The sequence below is a fragment of the Hemicordylus capensis genome, chromosome 2 (genome assembly GCF_027244095.1).
Source record: "Hemicordylus capensis ecotype Gifberg chromosome 2, rHemCap1.1.pri, whole genome shotgun sequence".
Lineage (NCBI taxonomy): Eukaryota > Metazoa > Chordata > Lepidosauria > Squamata > Cordylidae > Hemicordylus > Hemicordylus capensis.
Genome location: NC_069658.1, coordinates 187470286 through 187485500, shown reverse-complemented (window position 1 = coordinate 187485500; position 15215 = coordinate 187470286). Strand labels below are relative to the sequence as shown.

General features: G+C 42.2%; 1 protein-coding gene across 2 annotated transcripts; it reads right to left on the bottom strand.

Moving 5' to 3' along the window:
• Positions 1–496: 496 nt before the first annotated feature.
• On the bottom strand, positions 497–10213 carry EBP (EBP cholestenol delta-isomerase). 2 transcript variants are annotated; one of them, XM_053293528.1, is made up of 5 exons: positions 10077–10213; positions 4983–5355; positions 3728–3764; positions 2779–2909; positions 497–2171 (listed from the first exon to the last, which is right to left on the bottom strand). In XM_053293528.1, the coding sequence occupies exons 2-5, from the start codon at positions 5296–5298 to the stop codon at positions 1960–1962; spliced, it is 696 nt and encodes a 231-aa protein (XP_053149503.1). In that variant the 5' UTR covers positions 5299–5355; positions 10077–10213; the 3' UTR covers positions 497–1959. The 2 variants fall into 2 exon arrangements, with proteins under 2 accessions (XP_053149503.1, XP_053149504.1); XM_053293529.1 differs by lacking the exon at positions 10077–10213 and adding an exon at positions 7523–7607.
• Between the last annotated feature and the right edge of the window lie 5002 nt (positions 10214–15215).

Genomic DNA, 15215 nt, shown 5'->3' with positions numbered 1-15215 from the left:
CTTAGGAGAAGCTGAATAAAAACTCAAGTACATATCTACTGTACTATGGAGGCAGACTTCACCTTCATAGCACTTACATACTGGAGAATCCTATGCTGGTCTTTGACCGTAATAAAGTTAGTTGATTGATACGTACTGGAGAAGATTTGTTTTCACATTGTCAAGACCAGTATATTGTGCTTCTTCTTGGGTCTCTCTCCCCATTATCTCTTTTATATTACATAACTTTAAAAGCTATTTATTGTGATTTTATTTTTTTAAGAATAATGGTTTTCTACTTCTTTTTTTAGATTTATATCCCACTCTTTCTCTGAGGAGCTCAGAGCAGTGAACATGCTTATTTTTATCCTCACAACAACCCTGTGAGGTAGGTAGGGCTGAGAGATACATGACTGGCCCAGAGTCACCCAGTGAGTTTCATGGTTGAATGGGGATTCGAACTCGGGTCTTCCTGGTTTCATTAACCCACATAGCAAAAGTTTGCAGGACTCAAAGGTTGTTCCACAATTATGGCACATCCCTTTATGTGATACTTTAGATTTACAAGTATGGTTGGGCCCACAACTGTTGTGGGTAGGAATTTAATAGAGCTGGAATAAGAGCCAGTTACATTTTTCAAAGGGCTGCACTACCTAACCATTTAAAGGGAACTTTTAAAACATTTAAGTGGAAACAGAGGATCATCACTGAGCAGAGGTAGTCCTTGGCCTTCTTAACTGTCGCCCCAGCTTACATATTATACACACCATCAAGGTTTCAACAAAGAAGTGGCTGAATTTTTTTTTTAAATGCCACATCTCAATTTCCAGACAAGTGAGCTCTGCAGCATATGGAAGATATTCAAAGCATTTGTTGGAAGTAAAATGTCCGTGTTTGGGGGGCAGGGGTGGGATGAACTGGTTATAAAAATCTTTGTCCGACTAGGGAGCAGCTAAGAAGAGGTCCAGAGATGCAATCCAGACCATTTCCCTTATGGTGGTTTCTGTGCTACAGGCACAACTAGATGTCAAAATATCCCAAATAGCTGGTGGGCAGGGTGGAGTCAGGGAAACAAAAGGAGTGGAGCTTATCAAAATGCTTATTGGGGTTGTTGCCACACCACATCAGCCCCACCAATTCCTTATGAATCAAACCCAACTGTCCACAGTCTCAGTATCCTGCTGTCTCTCTTCTTTGGCCCATCCCAATGCATTTTCATTCTTGAGCAGCAGTGTGTTTATTTCAGGCATCAGATAGCCTTTCATCCCAGCTCAGGCTTGTCACTGGCTATTTGCCTCAAGTAAAAACGGCTTCCAGGCAACCAGTTGAGTCTCCACTGCCTTAGGAAAAGAGCTACGCACACAGACATTATAGTACTACACTGTGCTCTCTTCCTAGCTTAGGATTTCATTGGCCTAAGACTAGAAAGGATGCAGAAAGCTCCCGGCAGAGCCTCCACAGTGAAGCTTCATGTTAAACAGAGCAGCACTATGACTGCTGCACATATGGTTCCCTCTTAGTCTAAGACTGGGGTGTCACTGCTGGTCTGTGGGCCAGATGCTGTCTGCAGAGTTCTGCAATCCAGCCCCCAACAAGCCACTGGTGGTGTGCTTTCCTTTCGATTTCAACCTTGCCCTGCCATTTAAATTAGCTGAATATAGGATCAGGCTAGAGAGAAAGAAGTAAAACTAACTGAGTTCAATGGGGCTTACTTCCAAGTAAGTTTGCAACTGTTCGCTTAGAACTATGAATTCTTCGAGGAGTGAAGAACACCTGCCATATCACTGTGTCTCCTCTGTTTGTTCTATTTACACCTGATGTGGAAGGAGCCTCAGAGAGTAGCGGGGGGCAGGGGAGGAAGAGGAGAAGAACCTCAGGCAATGGGAGCAGAAAGTGACCAACCAACCACAAAATGGTTATGATGCTGTCTCAACCCTAGACAATGGAATAACCACCCATTTTGACCCACTGTGTGAGTTGTCAGTGTTTTTTCAACTTGCTGGCATCCATTGCCCTCTGGCAAGCAGTGAGGTGCTTCCAAGCATCCAGGATAAGAACCAAGGGAATGATGATCCACAAAGCATTCATGAAGATGAAGTAGAACCAGAAGTAGACTGGGTGCCACATGTCACTATGGCTGAAGCCGTCACGGTACTCAGTATAGAAGTAGAGAACATCCCCATACAGCTGGCCTAGGGTCAAGGACAGGAGACAAGACAATTGATTAGAACAGAACAAAAAGGATATCCAGAATCTACAACTACTGGGACAATAGTTGACATTAGGGATGTGCATGGACTGGTTTGGCGCTCCTTTTGTGGAGTGCTGAACTGGTTCAGAAGTCTGGCATCTAAGCAGATTTGGAGACAAGGGGTTCTTTAAGGGGCAGGGAGGGTCCCCTTACCTCCCTCGCTGCTTTCCCCCCACTGACGCTCTCCCCAAAATCACTGGTGCATACTGCAAGGAGGTGCTGCAGCCCCACACCAGTGATTTTGGGGTGAGCGCTGGTGGGGGGGAGGTAAGGGCACCCTTCCTGCCCCTCAAAGAAACCCCCTGCCTCCTGGGAGTGCACAAACACATTCGTGCATATCCCTAGTTGGCATTCTTAGGCAGTTGCCATGACTCCCAAGGCCCTCAAGAAGGCCAGAGGCTGATCTCAGAGACCACCTCTGTGCTCACAGCTGTTATGTGGTGGCAGTGGAACAACTCTCATGGGCCCCACCTCAGGCAAAACATGTCTGGCTTCCTTGCCTCTCTGCCTCATAGTTATCTGGCCCTATGTTTGCACCATATACATACCTAGTGACACCACTAGCTGCAGCACAAACCGGTGGGGCTGGCCCCAAAGAAATGCTAGCACAGTCCAGAGGCTGAGGGGTCCCCAGGCACAGGCTGTGATGGTCTCCATGCAAACTGTGAAGTTGTCTGCTCTGCAGAGGCAAACAAGTGAGACGGAAATCACTCAGGGGCCCCAAAGTGTTCAAACTCAGTAGGCATTAAACACATATGCCCTCTATCCCACAGGTAGTAAGTTGATAAAATAACGATGAGAAATGCCAAGAGAGAGTAAACTAGGTGGCCTAAGGAAAAAACCCAGCACTATATAAATTAGGCCTATGCACGTTGGAAAAATAGGGAATTCCAACATTGAAATTCCTGATTTTTCCCAAATGCACAGGCCTAATATAAATCCTGTTATGAACAAGGTGCCCATCGATTTGACAGGTTGGAAGTGACAACCGATTCTCTGATTCCATTATATTTTTATTGTTTCTTTAAATGAAGCAAATAGCATGTTTTGGGGGTTGGGGAGTCAATCTAGGTAACTAACATGAGACAAACCACTCCTCCCTACTGCCAGCTGCTGCTTTTGTATGAAAAACAAATGTGTGGAATTCTGATCATGTACAGAAGTCTGTGCAATGTGTAGTTTGGCCTCAGGGGCCAAATGCAAGTCAAATAAAGAATCTTTTGCCTTCTGCCCTGCCACTCCCTCATCCACTTCATTGCCTGGTCACCTCTCCCTACCTCAGCAGCAACACATCCCAAACTCAGCGGTGGGCTCTGCTGAAGGAAGGGAAGTGAATCAAGGCACCCTTGGCCTGGTGCAAGCCTCTCTTCAGTTCCTGAGGTTGTTCCAAGTGTTTTGGAGCTGGATCTTTGCAGGACTAAATCCTCTTCCCTCAGAATAATGCAGACTAACAACCACCAACCCCTTTTTATCCACCACTTCAAAGCCAATACTCACATGACATATCTGCTGTCACCTTTAGCATATTCCTTCCCTATAATATAGTGAAGAGAAACAGAACCAGCTGAAATGTTGGTTATAGTACAAAGAAACAATATTTCACATGAATGGGGTGAGGAGGGGAAAAGCAGGAACACAATTCTGATCAAGTCTTGCCTTGCAAGTTTTCCTCATTGCTTTTTTTCTATACAATATTTCTAAAAGCAGGGCTGCACAACTTCAGCCTTCCAGCTGCTATTGAACTACAACTCCCATCATCTCCAGGCACGGTGGCCAATAGTCAGGGATGATGGTAGTAGTAGCCCAATAATGGTTGGAGGGCCAAAGTTGTGCAGTTGTGTCGAAAAGGAACAACAACCCTCCACCAGAGCAGTCTACTGAAGAAGCCAAGTAAAAAGAGCAATTCATTATCTACACTAAAAAACCTTAAATTCAACACCAAAGTTACATTTCTGCAAAAGTAGTTATGTTGCATTAGGCTGCACATGTGATGAACATGGGACAGCACTATGGAGGCTGCTCAATACCCTTTTGAGCAAGGACTCAGCTGGAGACAGTAGCAATAGTGGCTTTATAATCAACCAAAGGAGCCTACATGGTTTCCTCTCCCTCCTGTGGTATAAGGGACCCATTCCAAAGGCCCATCCAATTAACTGCCTCTTCCCATTACACTGGATAACAATCATTCTGAAAGTCAGTGATAGCTTGGGTCCCAGGGGATGGGCTGAAGGCACATGATACAGCCATCTTGCTGAGGCTGAGCAGGTCTAGGTCTGGTTGATGCCTGGACAGGTGACCGCTTGAGAATCCCATGTATGCCTCTTTGAGTTCCATGATGGAAGCAAGGAGGGATATACATGTAATAAATACTTAACTCCTGTTTCCATTCTTCCCTTTGTTAACCCACTGCATCACATTCCACACACACACACCCCAAACTGAGGGTTGAGAACTCAGATGTTCTGCATCCTTACTTACACACATACCCCAACATATCCAATGATATTGTCAACTGACAGGAACCAAAAGACTTTGTCACACACACAATTCTTATAATGAGGATGTGTGAGTGAATATTGTCAGCTGCCCTGGCTCCCAGTCTGTTTCTGGGCCTGATTCAAAGTGCTGGTTTTAATTTTTAAAGTCCGAAACGGATTCATTATCAACTTTGTGTGTACTTATATTCTAAGCTACATTTGGAGCCAGCCTTGCCTAAAAAGCAAGGTATAAATAAAATAAATCATCATCTTACAGAGCTGTGAGAGGAAAGATTGGTCCCCTGGGATTTCCATATAGTACAGGCTAAACCAGCCTTCAATGACACCATGAATAAAACCACAGATGGAAAACCAGCAGATAGCCAGGGAGCGCCAGGTTCCAAGAGGGACAGCTGTCCTGCTCCGCCATCCTGCTGCTAGCCAAGTCAGTATTAGGAGAGCCCCCGAGACTGAGAAGAGGAAAGCCAAGATCTGCCACATGGGACGGTCATTTGGGACATAGTGCTGGAGCTCCAGGTTTCGAGGCCAGTAGGGGTGGGGGACAGCAAAAGTTTTGGCTTCAAGCCCCATGGCAGTCAAGAAGGAAGAGTTAGGCCTAGCTGCTAAGACAGGTAAGTGCTGTTCTTCCTGCAAGAAAACAAACAATGATAGTAATTAGAAGAAGAGCCTTAATCCTTCAGAAAGTGCTAATGGAATGAATACAGATGACTGGTGAGAGCACGGCAGCAGACAAGATGATGGAAAGTTTGTTTAAGGGTTGCATTGTGACAACTACACAAGTGGCTTGCTTGTTCTCCCTTTGATGCTTCCTTGAACCATTTATTTAAAAGTATTTAGAACAAAGTCATTTGTAAAGAAGCAACCTTTTCTTCTCACCTGCAATCCTGGCTCCCATTTCCTGGAGAGATGACATAGCGCCATTCCAACCCAGTGTGACATATATGTCAACTGTCAAAAAGCACTGTATGGAAAGGCCTGGCCTGCTCAAACCACCTGAACATGAGAAGATCCAATGGCAGGGAATCCAAGGAATTAGAGTTGGAAGCCCCTTCCCTCCTGATTGGGTAAACAATCCCCCTTCAGCCCTACCCCCCCAACTTTCCCAAGCCTAACAAATTGAAAATAGGAACTATTTTTGTGTCATTTTCTGGATACCATATTTGGTTCATGCAGTCCTTTGCATGCAAGTATACAGATACCATTTAGAACCATCTCCAGTCTAGGCTGCTTAGAATTTAACCATTTTATTTAATTTGGGTTTTTAAAAAAAATTATGGAAAGACCCAGCTGCCCTGAGAAGTCCATAATGCTGGGGAAAGTTGAAGGAAAGAGAAGAAGAGGATGACCAGCAGCAAGGTGGATGGACTCGATTACGACAGCAATGAATGCACCACTGAGAAACCTTAAAGGCCAAGTTGAAGACAGATCATCCTGGAGAGAATCTATCTATGTGGTCACTAAGAGTTGACACCGACTTGACAGCACTTAATCACCTGTTTGATTTTCCTCAATCCAAAAAAAAGAAAAAGAAAAAGAAAGCTTTTCTTAATTTGGACCATTTCTGGGGTTTGACTGAAGAGCTTTAACAATCCAACTAGCCGACCCCACATAGAGCATCTGTGTGCTCTTTGGGGCCAGCGGTTACCTCTCCCCCGCCCTTCTGCCCCAGTTTCTGCTTCTGGGCCCAGCCACCTCTCCTCCTCACTGCCACTTCTGCCCCCCCCTTTCTTCCCCCCCTCCTGGGCCTTGCCTCCGCAGCCGGGCTGGGCCCACCCCTCTGGCCTCCACAGCTGGGCCACCCCAGCCACCAATCCTCCTGGGTGTGCCTCAGCCAATCAGGCGCATCTGCCACTCAGCCAATCAGCTGAGCTCTGGGATGCACATTCCAAGGCACACCCAGGAGAATTAATATAATAGATTGTATCTTATTATGCGGCTGGGCTGGGTGTTCATACTACCTGCTCAGACTAGCGGGACACTAAAGCAGTGGGTGTGATGATTCACCTCCCAAAGAGGAAGCAATACAACTGACAAGTCATCTTAGCCCTGGTCTTAAGTAACATACTGTCACCTTAAATCCAGAGTCTAAAAAGTTGATGATGGCTAACTATCAAGAAAGTTCATAACTCAACAGGATTGGAACATAGGGTGAACAAAGGAAGCAGCCTTATCACTGGACCAATTATCAAGTCAGATCATTGGACCATCTTGCCAGTACCGACTGGCAACAGCTCTGGGATTTTCTGCATGCAAAGCATGTACTCTTTCACTGAGTATATATCAGTGAGAATACAGCCCTACAGTACAGTATAGCCCTATCCTCAACTATGGAAATTTTACAGTGGATATCCTGTATCTGTATATCCTGGATATACAGATATCCTGATCCTATTAAAGATATTTCTTTCATGAATTTGTCTTCTCTCCCTTCTAATACCATCTAAACAAGTGGTCTTCGCCACATCTTGTGGCAGTGAATCAGACTGGGGGAGGCGGGTTGTTAAAACCTTTTTAAAATAGATGTTTTAAAAACATTTCACAATAAGTAGTAAGTTCATCTCTTTAGAATAACTTGGTTTGAAATTAAACCTGAACTCAATGAAAGTATATGACTTAATATCTGATAATTGACAGAGAGCTTTCCCTCACAGATATTTCTTTGCAAAGAAATCCCTTCATAAATTCATGAGAGTCCTAAATTTAAGATATATACTTTCATTAAGTTTCTTGTATCAGTTATCATACATTAAGCCATATTACATTAAGCCATAAATGTAAGTACATATCTACTTACATTATGGCTTCTTCTTCTTCTTCTTCTTCTTAATTAGATTTCTCTACCACCTAAAATAAGGTTACTAAAATAAGGTTACTTTCAGTCCATGGTACTATTTTTTAGCCTTCCTTTGGCACATGGGGCTGAGGTACAGATGCATGTTCACAGGAATGGGTTCCTTCCATGCAATTTTCTGAAAATCATGTTGTAATCAAAACACAAGCCCTATTCAGACACTTGTACAGTGTACACAACTACAATTACTCACACATTATGTTGAACACAGGTATAGCAGTATACAGTACTTCCTATCTTTACCCAGTTCACTTTTAAAATGAACACAGTTACAGTCATTCACACAAAAACATGTATGAGCATCTGTATACTCGTAGAACATAATATCTGAATAGGGCTATAATTTCACTTCTGTCTTCAAATATGCCTACTTGGTAGTAAGCTCCACTGAATTCTATAGATGTTGCTTTCAAATAGAAGTATTTAGAATTATTTAGAAAAAAGTATTTATTTAGAAAAGTATTATTTTCAGCTGGCAGCTTGCAGTTTGGATCTCTTCTTGAAGCAATTGTGTTTGGCCACCCTGATCGCCACTAAATATTATTTGATATATAATTAATGTTTTGCCCCAGTTTCCTTTGTAAAGCAATGAAAAGGAATTGCTTTCCTTTGTAAAGCAATGTCCTTAGGTTATAAGAAACAGATCCCCCTCTTCTATGGATTTTATACACAACTTGTATATTGACATATTTGCATGCATCAGCTTTGTAACTCTGAAGCCCATAAAGCGACATGGAACCAATTAATATGGAGACTGATAATGAATGAGGTGGTCTTTTTGTTCATTTCCAGTCTCCCGATCACTGAATAATGTGGCTTTTGAGAATACAAGAGTTGACTATCCCCATCTTTGAAAAGTTATGTAGTTCGAGTATGTTAATTTGCAAGGTACTTGGTTTTAGTAGTGAATTCAATGAAAAAGTCCTATTGGAGGAAATGGTTGAAATAACTGTACTTTAAGGAAGAGAACAGAATCTTGTATCAGTTTAGTGAACCAGGCCACATAGTGAAAAATGATGCTATCTACTTTGGGAACTACCAGCTAACACAAGGATTTGACAAAGAAAAGATATATGTATATATATATCCCCAAACTGACCATACACTGTAGTGTAAGACATTTCATGATCTGATGAAGTAGTTGAAATGTCTATGAAAAAATAAATTAGGGAACAACATTAACTCAATAAAAAAGCATGGAAATATTTGACAAAGTTGTAAAACATATGATTCCTCCAAAATTGATCTGCACAGACAAGTATTAAAATGATGCAAATGGGGAACTTCCTTTCCAAAATGGGGAACCACCTTTCCAAAAATGGCTCAGGGCAGTTTACATAGAGAAATAATAAATACATAAGAAGATGGATCCCCGTCCCCAAAGGGCTCCCAATCTAAAAAGAAACATAAGATAGACACCAGCAACAGTCACGGGAGGTACTGTGCTGCGGGGGTGGATAGAGCCATAATATTAGGTGCCTGCCAGGAATTGGCAAATTACTACATGTGCCATCCGTTTTATGTATGCCTATTTTCTGTCAAGTGGACTGCCTGCTACAAGTGGTCCAGAATCACTTAATATTTATGACTCTACATACCAAATACTTATGACTCTGCATACCAAAGCACACGGACATTAACCTGCCATCTCAGAGAGAACACTTTTCCGCCCAGTAACGCCTACGAAACGTTATTTCTCATTGACATTTGCTACCTTTTCAGTTGGAGTGGGGCAGGCAAGGCCATTACAGTGTACCCTCAAGCCTGTATAAAGAATATTCCAATCTAAATAAATATGTTTTTATGGTTTTAGCAACCACATAGTTCGCACTTAGGACCAGGCTTAGGATAAACAGTACCAGGGGAAAGGAGTGCCTTTGGCATCCCCATAGTTCCCTCAAGAAACAGCAATCCATCAAACTCAGCTCAGTGCCCACTTCAAATAGGTACCTTAAGAAACCACTCAGTTCACCCACCCCTAAGTCCAGTCTTGTGTGGACTCTTATTTAGGAAGTGCCTATCTAAATTAATAAGTGGAATTTTTTGGTTTAGAATCAGTTAAACTGCATTTTTCATGTTGATTAAAGTCACCTTTATTTAAATCTATCAATTCCATAAATTATGCACTGTGTTAAATTCTTTCATCTGTCTCAACTGCCATTCACTGTCGTTATGGAGTTCATGAGACAAGCAAAACAACAACAACAAACCCCTGTCATCTTATTCATGCCCTCTTCTACCCACTTTCCAACTCTGCAATATTGTTTTCAAGGTGGCAGGATTGGAACACTGGCCAGTATCCCAAGTGAGGCTACACAAAGCCAACAGAATTATCAACTCTGGGTCTCAAACACCACTCATGCAGGAAGGAAGAAGCGAGTGCTTTTAGTTGTGTGAGAATGCAAAAAAAAGACAGAAAGCATGGCTTGCAGGCAGCCCTAAGCTCTAGCACCAACTGTTTTAGAATTTGTTAAAATATACGTTTTTCCAGTCTTACCTGTCAATTCTGCACTTGTTATTGGAAGATTCCGCTCTAGGGACTTTGTAACCTAAACTCCACGACCATAGACAATAGATAACCCTATTTGTATACTGACAAGCGGGGATCTCACCCAATAAGCTAACAGCAAGGTGGAGAGGAAGCGCCCCTGTAGCCTTACGCTTCCACTTCGCCTCCAATGGGAAGGTAACACTCTGACGTCACGAGTTATCCCAGCAAAATGATTGGTTTAACAGTACCTGAGGCGATGTGAGTTCATATGTTTGTCCATTCGTGTTTCTCCTGGGCGTAATTGGGTATAGATGTATAAAAGCCTAGACTGACACGCAAATTGTCCATCCTCTGGTTTTTCGCGACTGTGTGCAAGTCAAAGACGCAGAAAGTTTCTATATACAGCTGAGTGAGCACTCAATGTGGGTTGGAGGTGGAGCACTGAACCAGAATGACCTTATTTTGTATTGGGAGGAGGGCCGTAGGGTTGCCAACCCTGAAGCAGCATCAACCTCTATATGACTGTTAAAAACAATTATATAGCTTAATACTGGGGGGGAAAATGATAGCCAGAAATAGCTTCAGACTCAGAGCTGGCATTCCTAAACTAGATATGAGCAGAAAGCGATGGAAAGCGGGGATAATTCGCCACTATGGATCTTAAAAGCTTTCGAGGGTCAAATTACACTTGGGTAATTTGCGGTGGGAAGCGGGGATGTAGTCAGGCCGAGTTGATCAACTGCATTGCAGCAGTGGGCTAGGGAATAGGGTAGAATCAGTGGTTAATAGATCAAGTTACTTGTGCGTCGTCCCATTAAAATTTATGCGAGAAGTTACAACTTTTTGTGTTGGGATGCGGTTCTGGTTCACCAAACACATCTCTCTGAAGGCTGGTTCAGACGATTTTTTTTTTTTTTTTTTAACATTTTATATCCTGCTCTTCTTCCAAGGAGCCCAGAGTGGTGTACTACTACATAATTAAGTTTCTCCTCACAACAACCCTGTGAAGTAGGTTAGGCTGAGAGAGAAGCGACTGGCCCAGAGTCACCCAGCAAGTCTCATGGCTGAATGGGAATTTGAACATGGGTCTCCCCGATCCTAGTCCAGCACACTAACCACTACACCACGCTGGCTCTCTGCTCACAGGATTAGGAGGGAGACATGTTCTTTATTTATTTATTTTTAATCCAGGGTATTCATTACTTATATAAATTTATTTATTTATATCTATGTAAACTGCTTCCGGGAACTTTGGTTCATCTGAATGGCCCCTCTATGCTCCAAAACTATTTGCAGTCTGTGTAGAGGGGCCATTTGGATGAACAGCCAAATGGTGAGAAGGCAGCGGGATGTTTGTAGAGGACATCCTGACGGGCGTAGCTAGGGGAGAGGGGGCCATGTTAACCCTTTTCCCTTCGGGTCCCTTGGAGTGTGGGAGATAATGAAGAAATAGGGATGGGTGGAGCTGGGGGACCCTCAGGAGCTGGGAGACCAGGTTCTTTAACCCATCCGCTCAATTATAGCTACACCCCTATATCCTGATGAGCACATTCTGGGTGCACCCCCTTCCTAATCACACTGGCATAGCATGATTAGTTTTGTATAATCTAATCCACCAGTTTTGGGGGTATGGGTTCAATTTCACTCCCTGGTAAACGAAAGACTGGCATTGTATTTATTAAACCATACATGTTTAGATAAACAATACATACAAAAGAAAGGTTGAAACAAAACGGGGTTAAAATCCCATTAAGATTACAATCCCAATTGTGAGTCCATTGACATCAATTGACTAGTAAATCAATTGACTAATAAGTCAGTTTACGCCTGAATAAACATGCATAGGATCTAACTACAATATATGAGCACAATCCTATACATATTCACTCAGAAGTTTACTCACACCTTGTTCAGTGCAATTTCCCAGGTACCTGAGCATAGAAGTGCAAGCTAAGATATTTTCCTGGAAGTAAAATACAAAGAGTCTTGTTGTACCTTGAAAGCTATGAATCTGATTGTGATACAAACCTTTGCAGAATCAAGTTGACATGAAATGTCATTGCAGAGATCATTAAGATACACTATATCTTAAGGTGTCACAATATTCTGTTGCTTTGACTGACATAGTCATATCTTGAATTTTTCAGGAAATAAATCCTGTCCTATCCACACCCAGCACAGTACCTCCAGTGACTGTTGCTGGTGTCTATCTTGTTTCTTTTTAGATTGTAAGCCCTTTGGGACAGGGATCCATCTTATGTATTTATTTATTTATTATTATTCTCTGTGTTATTTCTCTGTGTAAACACCCTGAGCCATTTTTGGAAGGGCGGTACAGAAATTGAATAAATAAAAATAAATAAATAAACCCAATTGAATTCAGTGGGACTTGTTCCTGAAGAAACATGTTTAGGCTTTGCCCTTAAAGGCATTGAAAGATCACAGCCCCTACTAGATCTGTGAAATGGTTTGATTTAGGTAGATTGTGGTTGTATGAAATCTTCCCTAATGTCCATTAAACTGGACTATCAGTACCTTCATGTTGGTGAGGAAAGTGTGTCTGACTGTGTGCAGAGTGCTCCCTTTTCATCATCTGCCATGTGTTTGCACTGCAGTTTAGGGTTAGGGTTGTTGTGTTCTAATTAGTTCTTGCTGGCAGAGTTCTGTTCCATGTATATTTGCATGACAAACAAATTCAACAGGTTAATTTTTTTTCTAGCACAAAGATGCAGTGATGCAAAAAGCTTCACCTGTTGAATGTATTGGGGCGGGGGTGGGTGGGAACACTAAGGCAATGTTGGGCATAACTTGGAGAGTAGGAGAGATCAACAACGCTGCCAGAATCATATGCACACTTTCCTGGGAGTAAGACTTACCAAACATATAGGGGCTCCTTCTGCATAATCACACAGAGGACTAGTCCATTTGACACACATCATTCCTCAGGAAGAGGGAAAACAAAGCCAAAAGCCATGAGATGGGGGCAGGAATCTTGTTGAGCTTAAAAGCATTTCAAGCATTTCCTCATAGTTGGTGCAGTGAAGCAGAAAGTACTTTTTTATATTTTGTGTGCACAATGGTAGTACCAAATTTCCTCTCTGGTTTATTTCCTTTCCCTACTAAACTCAGGGCTGCTTTACACACTCCCTCCTTTTCAAACAGGTAATTTATATGGATTGTTTGCATGTGCTTGAGAGGGGGATAAAATAGTACAAGTAGATTTCAGAGTGCCTACCTTGAACAAATAACAGAAGAAAGTATTTTTATTCAGATATTCAAATATTATTATTTGTTCAGATGGAACCCCTTAATCACATACCCAAAGTTGAGAAATGCACCTTGAAGAGAAATGACCTATATGACATTGTTGGAAATGAGTGTCAACAACAGAAAAAACTACAATTGGTTCTAGTCAGAAACAACTCTAGAAAAACTAGTATTGTCTTTGTTCTGATGTTCAAGCTATGAACATTTTATTTTACCAATTTGTAATATTCATCACCCAACAGGGAAATTAACAAGTTGAATGGCAGTTACATGTTAGTTTCTGGAATTAAAAAAAAAAAAACATACAGTGGAAAGTGTCTGTATGTGATAAGATTGTTATACACCAGTCATGTAACAGGAGAGCTGGTGGTAGCAAAATGAGTTGTCCCCTTGGCAAGCAGGGTCTGACTTGGTTTGTATTTGGATGAGTGACTACATGTGAGCATGGTAAGCTATTCTTAGGGGATGGAGCTATAGCTCAGGGGAAAAGCAGGTCCTAGGTTCACTCCTTGGCGTCTCAAAGATAGGGCTGAGAGAGAACCCTGTCTGAAACCTTGGAGAAGCTGCTGCCAGTCTGTGTAGACAATACTGAGCTAGATAGACCAGTGGTCCGACTTGGTATAAGGCAGCTTCCTGTCTTCCTAACCATCTTTATTACTGAATAAAATAAAATAAACTGTGTATTAAAATGTGAAATTTATATTAGGTGTTAATAATAATTTACAGTAATCATTTGTAATGATTTCTGATTATTGCAAACAGTGTGGTGTAGTGGCTAGAGTGCAGGACTAGGACCGGGGAGACCCGAGTTCAAATCCCCATTCAGCCATGAAACTAGCTGGGTGACTCTGGGCCAGTCACTCTCTCTCAGCCTAACCTACTTCACAGGGTTGTTGTTGTGAGGAGAAACCGAAGTATGTAGTACACCGCTCTGGGCTCCTTGGAGGAAAAGCGGGATATAAAATGTAAAAATAAAATAAATAAAACTAAAAATAAATAAATGAGGGTATATGTATAGCTTTAGGGATACTAGCAAGCTCCTCTAATGAGGAGGGTTGACTAAAAAAACCTCTGAAGTCCCTTCTAACTCTAAAATGCTACATATGTGTTATATATATATATATATATATATATATATATATATATATATATATAACATTTTTAAAGCCCTCGTTTTAACATTTTTGTTTGATTATATATACTTATCCTGCCTCTCTCTCTATATATATGTATCTCTCTCTCTATATGTGTGTGTGTGTGTGTGTGTGTGTGCGCGGAGAGAGAGAGAGAGAGAGAGAGATCTGTCTCTAGATATAGATACAGCTATGATACCAGTGGTTCCCTGCAAAGCTTTGTCTCCTTCGGTTCTAAAGCTCATTATTTCCTATGCAAGGAAAGAGCCCTTCCTGCAACTTTCTCGTTTCTTGCTCGCTCTCTCCCGCCCCACAGCATCCTTTCGTCCGTTCACTTAACATTATTGGCCTCACTCCCTAGGATTCCACTTCTGTCACAGCATGCTAGTTTCCTCCATATTGCACTGCAAAGTGCAAACTACTGATCGTTTTATAGGAGTTTGCCGAGACTTCCGCTAAAGAATCCTGGGAACTGTAGTTTGGTGAGGGATGTTGGAGCACAGCTTTGTAGCATGCATGTCCCACCTCCTCTGAGAGCCCCCTCCAAATCCCTCCCCTCCAACAAAGTATTACTTTTTTGTTTTTGTTTCACTGGCAAGTGTATTCTTTAGGTTTTGCAACAAAAATATATGCAACATTGGATTCCTTTTTCATTGCATGGACGGCTTCGTTTATGACCTTCCCAGCCTGTGCTTTTAAAGCGGAGGAAAGAGAGAGCAGATGGGAAGAACTGAGCCGCGAAAAT